Source organism: Eretmochelys imbricata, chromosome 2, assembly GCF_965152235.1.
Source record: "Eretmochelys imbricata isolate rEreImb1 chromosome 2, rEreImb1.hap1, whole genome shotgun sequence".
NCBI classification, from domain to species: domain Eukaryota; kingdom Metazoa; phylum Chordata; order Testudines; family Cheloniidae; genus Eretmochelys; species Eretmochelys imbricata.
The window spans coordinates 148,246,833-148,259,157 of NC_135573.1; the positions used below are offsets into that span (position 1 = coordinate 148,246,833).

The 12,325-nt window shown below is 46.5% G+C and overlaps 1 protein-coding gene across 3 annotated transcripts in view; it reads right to left on the minus strand.

Moving 5' to 3' along the window:
• CLPTM1L (CLPTM1 like) overlaps positions 1 to 12,325 on the minus strand; it is a 127,793-nt gene that overhangs the window by 94,586 nt on the left and 20,882 nt on the right. For all 3 annotated transcript variants that reach the window (XM_077810838.1, XM_077810836.1, XM_077810835.1), the window contains exon 5: positions 10,078 to 10,156. In XM_077810838.1, coding sequence (XP_077666964.1) covers positions 10,078 to 10,156 — 79 coding nt within the window. The remainder of the gene's footprint in view (positions 1 to 10,077; positions 10,157 to 12,325) is intronic.

Consider the following 12,325-nt stretch of genomic DNA (forward strand, 5'->3'; position numbering starts at 1 on the left):
ATTTTCATAAAAAAACAAAGCATTTAAAACACCATGTATTTATATACTAAATGTGTAGTCTGTTCTATTCAGATTCTTATACAACCCTCATCTCTGAAGCACCTAGGCACCTCTGGTAAGTGCAGTAAGCAACATAACTAACATTTCCCACATGATTCATTCTCTCTTATCACCTCAGGAGGGGCAACTGGGTATGCAATGTTGTGTTTGTTTTCGAAGGGTCTCTATCTTACTTTCTTATGCATATGGGGGTCAGTCTTGTTGCCTGGGAGCTGGCAGATCTCTGATCTTAAGGGCACATCTACACTACCCACCAGATCGGCGGGCAGTGATCGATCCAGCGGGGGGTCAATTTATTGCGTCTAGTATAGACGCAATAAATCGACCACTGAGCGCTCTCCCGTCGACTCCGGTACTCTACCAGAACGAGAAACACAATCGGAGTCAACGGGAGAGTGTCAGCTGTCGACTTACTGCAGCGAAGATACCACAGTGAGTAGATTTAAGTACATCGACTATAGCTATGCTATTCATGCAGCTGAAGTTGGGTACCTTAGATCGACCCCACACGGTAGTGCAGACAAGCCCTGAGACTATTGCCTTAGTGAGGTAATAATCTAACACAGTGACTGGGTTATGGTGTCGTCTGTATTATAACTCAGCTTCAAATTCCCCATTCCTAACCCCATAGTTGACACTAACAAGGGCTCTCCCCCACATTCTCCCCTACTATTTGAAGTTGCTGCCCATTTCCCACTTCTCTAGTCCTGGCCAGATAGAGGGACATGACTCCCACACACAACCCCATCTCTCTAGGCTATGGTTGAGCAAGTCATGCCTGACTAATCTAACTGCCTTCTACGACGAGATAACTGGTTCTGTGGATGAAGGGAAAGCAGTGGACGTGTTGTTCCTTGAATTTAGCAAAGCTTTTGACACGGTCTCCCACAGTATTCTTGCCAGCAACTTAAAGAAGTATGGGCTGGATGAATGGACGATAAGGTAGATAGAAAGCTGGCTAGATTGTCGGGCTCAACGGGTACTGATCAACGGCTCCATGTCTAGTTGGTAGTCAGTATCAAGTGGAGTGCCCCAAGGGTCAGTCCTGGGGCCGGTTTTGTTCAATATCTTCATTAATGATCTGGAGGATGGTGTGGATTGCACCCTCAGCAATTTGCAGATGACACTAAACTGGGAGGAGAGGTAAATACGCTGGAGGGTAGGGATAGGATACAGAGGGACCTAGACAAATTAGAGGATTGGGCCAAAAGAAATCTGATGAGGTTCAACAAGGACAAGTGCAGAGTCCTGCACTTAGGACAGAAGAATCCAACGCACCGCTACAGACTAGGGACCGAATGGCTAGGCAGCAGTTTTACAGAAAAGGACTTAGGGGTTACAGTGGACGAGAAGCTGGATAGGAGTCAACAGTGTGCCCTTGTTGCCAAGAAGGCTAATGGCATTTTGGGATGTATAAGTAGAGGTACTGCCAGCAGATCGAGGGATGTGATCATTCCCCTCTATTCGACACTGGTGAGGCCTCATCTGGAGTACTGTGTCCAGTTTTGGGCCCCACACTACAAGAAGGATGTGGAAAAATTGGAAAGAGTCCAGCGGAGGGCAACAAAAATTATTAGGGGATTCGAACACATGACTTATGAGGAGAGGCTGAGGTAACTGGGGATGTTTAGTCTACGGAAGAGAAGGATGAGTGGGGATTTGATAGCTGCTTTCAACTACCTGAAAGGGGGTTCTAAAGAGGATGGATCTAGACTGTTCTCCGTGGTAGCAGATGACAGAACAAGGAGTAATGGTCTCAAGTTGCAGTGGGGGAGATTTAGGTTGGATATTAGGAAAAACTTTTTCACTAGGAGAGTGGTAAAACACTGGAATGCGTTACCTAGGGAGGTGGTGGAATCTCCTTTCTTAGAAGATTTTAAGATCAGGCTTGACAAAGCCCTGGCTGGGATGATTTAATTGGGGATCGGTCCTGCTTTGAGCAGGGGGTTGGACTAGATGACCTCCTCAGGTCCCTTCCAACCCTGATATTCTATGATTCTATGAATGTGTCTCACAAAGTGGGGAGAGAAGGGAACCCTACCCCAAGGAAAGACAAAGATCCCCATATGTAAGCGGAGATCTGTCCCCCCTGCCCCTGTATGGAATGAAGTCTGAGGCCTTCTCCGTGTTCATGTCCGTGCTGTGATCTGAGGGCCCTGTGACCCTCTCCCTAACCCCCCATGTGAACCTTCATCCTGAGGGTCCTGAGCCTCTTCCCCCACCCCATCTGCTAGTTATGATATTAAGCACCTGCGGTGGGAGAGACGAGACAACCCACTGAGATAGCTCAGGGGGGAGGGATAGCTCAGTGGTTTGAGCACTGGCCTGCTAAACCCAGGGTTGTGAGTTCAATCCTTGAGGGGGCCATTTAGGGATCAGGGCAAAAATTGGGGATTGGTCCTGCTTTGAGCGGGGGGTTGGACTAGATGACCTCCTGAGGTCCCTTCCAACCCTGATATTCTATGATTCTATGATTCTATGATAGATGAAGCAATTCACACCTCTCAGAACTATCATTTCAGGCTGTATTCATCTCCATGGGGTGTTCTCATTCATTTAAGAGCACCTGGGCCCCTTCATACCTCTTGAGTGTGCTATACTGCAGATGGATGTATAGAGCCTCTTCCCTGTACTTTAGACACAGAGGTCCTTCCCAAATCTCTATCTCCACTCTCTTGCCCCTCCTTGTCTCCTGCTGATGAATGCATTCCTTACAGTTCCACCAGTGCCACCTTCCTACCACCTCATGGCCCCTCCAAGCTTACCAGGGACAAGGAGTGGCAAGGAAGAAGGTGAAGCCAGTGTGTGGTGGTAGTAGCTCAGAGCAGCAGGCATAATGCAGGTGGTCGGAGCCATAGACATGATAGAAAGAATGGATGAGATGTTGAAGCAGTGGTCATAGTCTGAGCAATTGGAGGAAATATGGGGGGTTGGAGCAGAGAAGGGCTATCTGAGAGTGTATTAGAACAGTGTAGGGAATAGCAGGATGGGAAGAAAGGGATCAGAGTTGAAAAGCTGGGTTTTTGGGAGGACAGAGGCAAAGCCTCCCCATCATCATCCACAACCACCATGTTGGTCCCCTCTTCTAAAAACTCTCCCACTGACTCCATTTTAGTTCTTGCATTCGCTCCTCAGCTCTTCAACCTTTGGGACCCCTGCCAACATTGAGAGGAGGAAGAATCAGGTGTGCAGAACAGGCACAGAAATGGGGGAAGAAAGAGATGATGTATGGGCAATGCATTCTTCATACAAGGTAATCACTGCAAGGAGTCAGAGAAAGTGAACGGGAAGGCTTGGGCTGTAGTACATAAGAGTGCCAAAAAGTTATTAAAAAAAAACAAACCCCAAAGAAATTAAATGCCCAAGAATTTGTTAATGCAGAGTTAAGCTTGTCCAGAGCTGCCTCATGCCTTTCCAGAAATCTGAACAATGGACAAACTTACAGCATTTGTGGAATTGCTATGTAAACTAAGAATACAGAAATGTAATAATTTTATGAATACTATACATGACCTGGTTAATGAGAGGAAGTTACTGTGCTAAGACTTTCCTGTATGAACGCACTGATGTAGCTTAATAGAGAGCTGTGGAAAGAACATGAAAATGATAAGAACACCCCTGTGGACACTTGAAAGAATGTGCAAAGACAGCAGATTTAAGGAATATGCAAGCTTGTTTTGCCGGGCTGGGAACTTGGAGATCAAAAAGATTGAACAGCTTTTAAAAGGGGACTCTCCCTGAAGCAAAGGTAAGAAACAGTTTGGAATAGTCCATTCCCTTAACTCGCAGTCAGACCCTAGCGGTCTCCGAGGTCTATAGACCTGCCTGGATCCTAACCTGGAATATAAGAAGATACCTAGCAAAATAGACAGATGTCTAGCCTATGTTGTTTTCATATCTGTTTTTCTCTGAAATACTTTTGTTCTAAATAAATCTTCTCTAAGGAGGCTGTTTGATCACAGATTACCACTGTCACTGCTTCCGGAGAAAACAAAACAACAGGGTCTGATCCTGAGGCCTGGTCTACACTAGGAGTTTAGGTCGAATTTAGCAGCGTTAAATCGATGTAAACCTCCACCCATCCACACGATGAAGCCCTTTTCTTCGACTTAAAGGGCTCTTAAAATTGATTTCCTTTTACTCCACCCCTGACAAGTGGATTAGCGCTTAAATTGGCCTTGCCGGCTCAAATTTGGGGTACTGTGGACGCAATTAGATGGTACTGGCCTCCGGGAGCTATCCCAGAGTGCTCTATCATGACCGCTCTGGACAGCACTCTCAACTCAGATGCACTGGCCAGGTAGACAGGAAAAGGCCCGCAAACTTTTGAATTTCAATTTCCTGTTTGCATGGTCACCTGCAGCTTGCCACGCTGGCCAGAGCTCATCAGCAGAGGTGACCATGATGGAGTCCCAGAATCGCAAAAGAGCTCCAGCATGGACCGAACGGGAGGTACGGGATCTGATCGCTGTATGGGGAGAGGAATCCGTGCTATCAGAACTCCGTTCCAGTTTTCGAAATGCCAAAACATTTGTCAAAATCTCCCAGGGCATGAAGGACAGAGGCCATAACAGGGACCCGAAGCAATGCCGCGTGAAACTTAAGGAGCTGAGGCAAGCCTACCAGAAAACCAGAGAGGCAAACGGCCACTCCGGGTCAGAGCCCCAAATATGTTGCTTCTATGATGAGCTGCATGCCATTTTAGGGGGTTCAGCCACCACTACCCCAGCCGTGTTGTTTGACTCCTTCAATGGAGATGGAGGCAACACAGAAGCAGGTTTTGGGGACGAGGAAGATGATGAAGTTGTAGATAGCTCACAGCAAGCAAGCGGAGAAACTGGTTTTCCCCAACAGCCAGGAACTGTTTCTCACCCTGGACCTGGAGGCAGTCCCCCCCGAACCCACCCAAGGCTGCCTCCCGGACCCGCCAGGCAGAGAAGGGACCTCTGGTGAGTGTACCTTTTAAAATACTATACATGGTTTAAAAGCAAGCATGTTTAATGATTAATTTGCCCTGGCATTTGCGGCTCTCCTGGATGTACTCCCAAAGCCTTTGCAAAAGGTTTCTGGGGAGGGCAGCCTTATTCCGTCCACCATGGTAGGACACTTTACCACACCAGGCCAGTAGCACGTACTCGGGAATCATTGTAGAACAAAGCATTGCAGCGCATGTTTGCTGGCATTCAAACAACATCCGTTCTTTATATCTCTGTGTTATCCTCAGGAGAGTGATATCATTCATGGTCACCTGGTTGAAATAGGGTGCTTTTCTTAAGGGGACATTGAGAGGTGCCCGTTCCTGCTGGGCTGTTTGTCTCTGGCTGAACAGAAATGTTCCCCGCTGTTAGTCATGGGGAGGGGTGATGGGAGGCAAAATGCGACCTTGGAACGAAAGCACTTCTGCTGTGTATGTAATGTTAACAGTAAGGTTTACCGTGAAAGAGTGTAGCCATTGTTCTAGAAAATGTGTCTTTTTAAATACCACTGCCTCTTTTTCTTCTCCACCAGCTGCATGTGTTTCAAGGATCACAGGATCTTCTCCTTCCCAGAGGCTAGTGAAGATTAGAAGGCGAAAAAAACGCACTCGTGATGAAATGTTCTCTGAGCTCATGCTGTCCTCCCACACTGACATAGCACAGACGAATGTGTGGAGGCAGACAATGTCAGAGCGCAGGAAAGCACAACATGACCGGGAGGAGAGGTGGCGGGCTGAAGAGAGGGCTGAAGCTGAAAGGTGGCGGCAGCGTGGTGAGAGGAGGCAGGATTCAATGCTGAGGCTGCTGGAGGATCAAACCAATATGCTCCAGCATATGGTTGAACTGCAGGAAAGGCAGCAGGAGCACAGACCGCCGCTACAGCCCCTGTGTAACCAACCGCCCTCCTCTCCAAGTTCCATAGCCTCCTCACCCAGACGCCCAAGAACGCAGTGGGGGGCCCTCCGGCCACTCCACCCCAGAGGATTGCCCAAGCAACAGAAGGCTGGCATTCAATAAGTTTTAAACTTTTAAAGTGCTGTGTGGCCTTGTCCTTCCCTCCTCCACCACCCCTCCTGGTGCTTCTCTCCTCCACCACCCCTCCGGGGCTACCTTGGTAGTTATCCCCCTATTTGTGTGATGAATGAGTAAAGAATGCATGAATGTGAAGCAACAATGACTTTATTGCCTCTGCAAGTGGTGATTGAAGGGAGGAGGGGAGGGTGGTTAGCTTACAGGGAAGTAGAGTGAACCAAGGGGCAGGGGGTTTCATGAAAGAGAAACAAACAGAACTTTCACACCGTAGCCTGTCCAGTCATGAAACTGGTTTTCAAAGCTTCTCTGATACGCACCGCGCCCTCCTGTGCTCTTCTAACCACCCTGGTGTCTGGCTGTGCGAAACCAGCAGCCAGGCGATTTGCCTCAACCTCCCACCCCGCCATAAACGTCTCCCCTTTACTCTCACAGATATTGTGGAGAGCACAGCAAGCAGTAATAACAGTGGGAATATTGGTTTCGCTGAGGTCAAACCAAGTTAATAAACTGCGCCAGCGCGCTTTTAAACATCCAAATGCACATTCTACCACCATTCTGCACTTGCCCAGCCTATAGTTGAACAGCTCCTGACTACTGTCCAGGCTGCCTGTGTACGGCTTCATGAGCCATGGCATTAAGGGGCAGGCTGCGTCCCCAACGATAACTATAGGCATTTCAACATCCCCAACAGTTATTTTCTGGTCTGGGAATAAAGTCCCTTCTTGCAGCTTTTGAAACAGACCAGAGTTCCTGAAGATGCGAGCTTCATGTACCTTTCCCACCAGCTGATGTTGGTGAAACATCCCTTGTGATCCACCAGTACTTGTAGCACCATTGAAAAATACCCCTTGCGGTTTATGTACTCGCCGGCTTGGTGCTCCGGTGCCAAGATAGGGATATGGGTTCTATCGCCCCACCACAGTTAGGGAATCCCATTGCAGCAAAGCCATCCACTATGACCTGCACATTTCCCAGAGTCACTACCCTTGATATCAACAGATCTTTGATTGCGTTGGCTACGTGCATCACAGCAACCCCCACAATAGATTTGCCCACTCCAAATTGATTCCCGACTGGCCGGTAGCTGTCTGGCGTTGCAAGCTTTCACAGGTCTATTGCCACTAGCTTCTCAACTGTGAGGGCTGCTCTCATCTTGGTATTCTTGTGCTTCAGGGCAGGGGAAAGCAAGTCACAAAGTTCCATGAAAGTGCCCTTACGCATGTGAAAGTTTCGCAACCACTGGGAATCGTCCCAGACCTGCAACACTATGCGGTCCCACCAGTCTGTGCTCGTTTCCTGGGCCCAGAATCGGTGTTCCATGGCATGAACCTGCCCCATTAGCACCATGATGCCCACATTGCCAGGGCCCATGCTTTGAGAGATGTCTGTGTCCATGTCCTGATCACTCACGTGACCGCGCTGACGTCGCCTTCTCACCCAGTATCGCTTTGCCAGGTTCTGGTGCTGCATATGCTGCTGGATAATGCGTGTGGTGTTTAATGTGCTCCTAATTGCCAAAGTGATCTGAGCAGGCTTCATGCTTGCCGTGGTATGGCATCTGCACAGAAAAAAGGCGCGGAACGATTGTCTGCCGTTGCCCTGACGGAGGGAGGGGCGACTGACGACATGGCTTACAGGGAATTAAAAACAACAAAGGGGGTGGCTTTGCGAGAAACTGAATGGCCCCCTCAAGGATAGAATTCAAAACCTCAAGGATAGAACTCAAAACTGGGTTTAGCAAGCCATTTATTTCAGAGAGGGAGGAGAAAATGAATACAAAACAAATTTGGTCTATTTCTTGTTTTGAGCCACTTAGAATCATAGAATATCAGGGTTGGAAGGGACCCCAGAAGGTCATATAGTCCAACCCCCTGCTCGAAGCAGGACCAATTCCCAGTTAAATCATCCCAGCCAGGGCTTTGTCAAGCCTGACCTTAAAAACCTCTAAGGAAGGAGATTCTACCACCTCCCTAGGTAACGCATTCCACTTCATCTATCTTTATACATCTTGCTGGCAGCAGACTGTGCAGTACGACCGCTAGCCATCATCATCTCCTGGGTGCTCGGCAGAAGACAGTGCAGTATGACGACTAGCCATCGTCTTCTGCTGGCTGGAGATTAAAAGACAGTGCACTGCCGGTAGGACTGAATCGCCACGAGACGAAACTTAAGAGAAATGACCTGGCTGAGTCACTCCCATGTTTGCCCAGGCGCCCAATTAAAAGAGCACCCAGGACTACGTCGATGACGGCTACCAGTCATATTGCACTGTCTGCTGCCAAAAGGCAATTAACTGCTGCTGTGTAGCAATGCAGTACCAGGTCTGCCAGCACTCAGGAGACATACGGTGACGGTAAGCTGAGCGGGCTCCATGCTTGCCATGGTATGGCGGCTGCACAGGTAACTCAAGAAAAAAGGTGCAAAACGATTGCCTACCCTTGCTTTCACGGAGGGAGGGAGGGAGGGAACGGGGGCCTGACAATATGTACCCAGAACCACCCGCGACAATGTTTTAGCCCCATCAGGCACTGGGATTTGTACCCAGAATTCAAATGGGCAGCGGAGACTGCGGGAACTGTGGGATAGCCATCCACAGTGCAACGCTCCAGAAGTCGACAGTTGCCTCAGTACCGTGGACACACTCCGCCGACTACGTGCACTTAGAGCATTTGTGTGGGGACACACACAATCAACTGTATTAAAACGCTTTCTACAAAACTGACTTCTATAAATTCGACCTAATTTCGTAGTGTAAACATACCCTAAATTAGACCTACTAAGGTAACCGTGGTTAGTACCAGGTGACTGCAACGAAGGGCCTGGTCTGAGAATGGAAGGGTCATGTAATTCCACCCTAAATCAGAGGCACCAGCTACAGGCTTGAGACCTACTGAAGGTGCTCAAAGAGACCAGGAATCATAGAAGATTAGGGTTCGAAGAGACCTCAGGAGGTCATCTAGTCCAACCCCCTGCTCAAAGCAGGAGATGCAGCCAGCCTGGTAACCAGTGTGTATCTTAGCTCGGAGTTTTTCTGGTTTAGCCAATTACCACATTCTGAAAGAACACCCTTAATTCTGCATTAATGAACTTTTTTGGGCATTTAATCAAAATCCAATCTGAATATTAGAATCATAGAATCATAGAATATCAGGGTTGGAAGGGACCCCTGAAGGTCATCTAGTCCAACCCCCTGCTCGAAGCAGGACCAATTCCCAGTTAAATCATCCCAGCCAGGGCTTTGTCAAGCCTGACCTTAAAAACTTCCAAGGAAGGAGATTCCACCACCTCCCTAGGCAACGCATTCCAGTGTTTCACCACCCTCTTAGTGAAAAAGTTTTTCCTAATATCCAATCTAAACCTCCCCCACTGCAACTTGAGGCCATTACTCCTCGTTCTGTCATCTGCTACCATTGAGAACAGTCTAGAGCCATCCTCTTTGGAACCCCCTTTCAGGTAGTTGAAAGCAGCTATCAAATCCCCCCTCATTCTTCTCTTCTGCAGGCTAAACAATCCCAGCTCCCTCAGCCTCTCCTCATAAGTCATGTGTTCTAGACCCCTAATCATTTTTGTTGCCCTTCGCTGGACTCTCTCCAATTTATCCACATCCTTCTTGTAGTGTGGGGCCCAAAACTGGACACAGTACTCCAGATGAGGCCTCACCAATGTCGAATAGAGGGGGACGATCACGTCCCTCGATCTGCTCGCTATGCCCCTACTTATACATCCCAAAATGCCATTGGCCTTCTTGGCAACAAGGGTACACTGCTGACTCATATCCAGCTTCTCGTCCACTGTCACCCCTAGGTCCTTTTCCGCAGAACTGCTGCCTAGCCATTCGGTCCCTAGTCTGTAGCGGTGCATTAGATTAGCAACATATTAGCTGTGTCCACTGTGAATTTCTGTGAGGTGGGCTGCTGTAATGGAAACAAGGACAAACAATTACAGCAGTACTAGAGATTTCCATAAAACTGTAGTTCAAAATTTAGTGAAAAGGCATGTTGTTACTCACCATTAAATCTTTCACTCTGTTGCTTAGCTGATCAATAAATAATATTGGAAGGTAATGCACAGTCTTCCCCAACTGAACCCTATGATGTTCAAACATGGATTTTATGATTACATTACTCCACAAAAAAAAATTTTCTAATCATATTAGTGCACAAAAAAGATACATTTCTGGAATCAATTATATATAGTTTCACACATATTTAACTTTAATGTGTGTCATCAAAATTTCCATACTGGACCCCTTTGCCCTATCAGAGTAGTATATTTGGTGCAAATGAGAATTCATCCTTTTCAGTTCACTTTTTGTAGTTTCAACTTCAAGGTTAGCAATACAGAAAGACAGGATAAGTGAAGAGTTCAAGATACATATGCTATATAAAGGATAGAGAACAAAAGAAACAAAAGGTGGCTAAAACTAACATTTGAAATTGGTAGTGAGGTATCTACAGCATGCAGAAGTGATCACCAGACATTACAATGTCTGGTGAAGACAAGAAACTGCATCCCAGTAATAAGAGACTGGGGATTACCCATATTTGAAATGTACTTGATTGTAAAAAAATAAGTTTGTCTAATTGCACTGGTTTCATAGTTTTTCACAGCACTCCTCACCACAGAATTTGAATACCTCATCCACCTTTTCTCTCTGTTAGAGGTAATACCTTTTACTGGACTTTCTATTGGTAAGAGAGAAAGTTTTGAGCTACACAGAGCTCTTCTTCAGGTCAAAATAAGAGCTCTGTGTAGCTCAAAACCTTGTCTTTTTCAACAACAGAAGTGGGTCCAATAAAAGCTATTGCTTACCTTGTCTCTCTAATATCCTGGGACCAACACAGCTACAACTACACTATAAATCACAAATATTGGTGAAGTCCCTATGCCTTGTAAACACTAGGAAAAATTGCATGTATAATTAGTCACTGGGGCAGCTCCACTGGCATAAGTAATAGTGGGAGACAAACCATACACAAGGCACAGGCCTATTTACTACGTGGTCATCTAAACAGAGAAGGTCTAGATGACATGGTGGTAAAAAACCCAGTACCATGTCAAGACTACAGCTTCCACCATTGCCAGTAGAATTGTAGTAGTGGACCCATGCCTGTCCAAACTTTGCCAGAGTAAATACAGCTATACTGAACACAATGGGAGTACTTGCGGAAGAGAGCACTATTCAAAGTATGAGTGACAGAACCAGGCCCAAGTGACGTACCCCAGTCACACAGGAAGCCAAAGGCAGAGTTGGGAATAGAATCTAAAACTCTGGAGTCCCCATCTATTGACCTAACCCCAAGACCATCTTGACTCTTTAGTACATTGAATGGGTGCTGCTGATACCCAATGAAGAACTATCCTGCACTTGCAATTTATGTAGATTTTAAGCATCTGTAAGACCAAGGACATAGTTGCCTTCTTCTAGAAGAGACAGTTGACTCCAGATCATTGTTTCCCTCCCACCAGATAGAAACTGAACTATCTGAGGAAATAGCCATAATAAAACATCTTCTACCTTTCAATTGGTGACACAGCCTCAATGGCACTTTTTTCAATAGGAAACAATTTTATGCAGCACTTCAGATTATTCTCACACTGATGGTAGGGACAATTTTAAAGATATTCTGGTGCAAAACCACAGCTCAGTGCACAATGGCAGTCACAAAGACCACAGGGTATTTGTTTCTGAATACAATCTTACTAAAAATAACTGAAATTATAATGCATCATTGTGACCCAAGCATCCCTGCATTCACACCAACACATTATTGCAATATTTGTACAAAATATGCTTTCTGAAGTACCATATGAAGGCTAGGTACTAATATTATTGTAAAATGCATGTGTTAACATTGTATGTGAAGATAGGAATTCTCTGTACAATGTTACTAAAACTTGTTTAATGTCAGACAGCTGAGCTTAGGTAAAGGCGATAAACCGGTCTGTCTCAGACAAAGGAATGTGGGTTTACCTCAATTTACATATTAGCAATAAATAAAGCCATCAAGCTAAACCAGGAGGGTTAACCTGGCCCTTAACTCAAAAGACAGAGAATTAGCATGGCTCCTGCACCCTAGAGAGAGACACGAAACAATTTCCAGGAAGCCTTTCTGACTTGTAAGATCAAGGCAATCCCTTTAGGGATATAAGGAATAGAAAGAACCTCCATCTTAATCTTTCACCTTAGGAGACAAAGAAACCAAGCAATTTGATCTCTGTGATGGGTCCTGGCCACGCCTACCAATAAAAAAAGC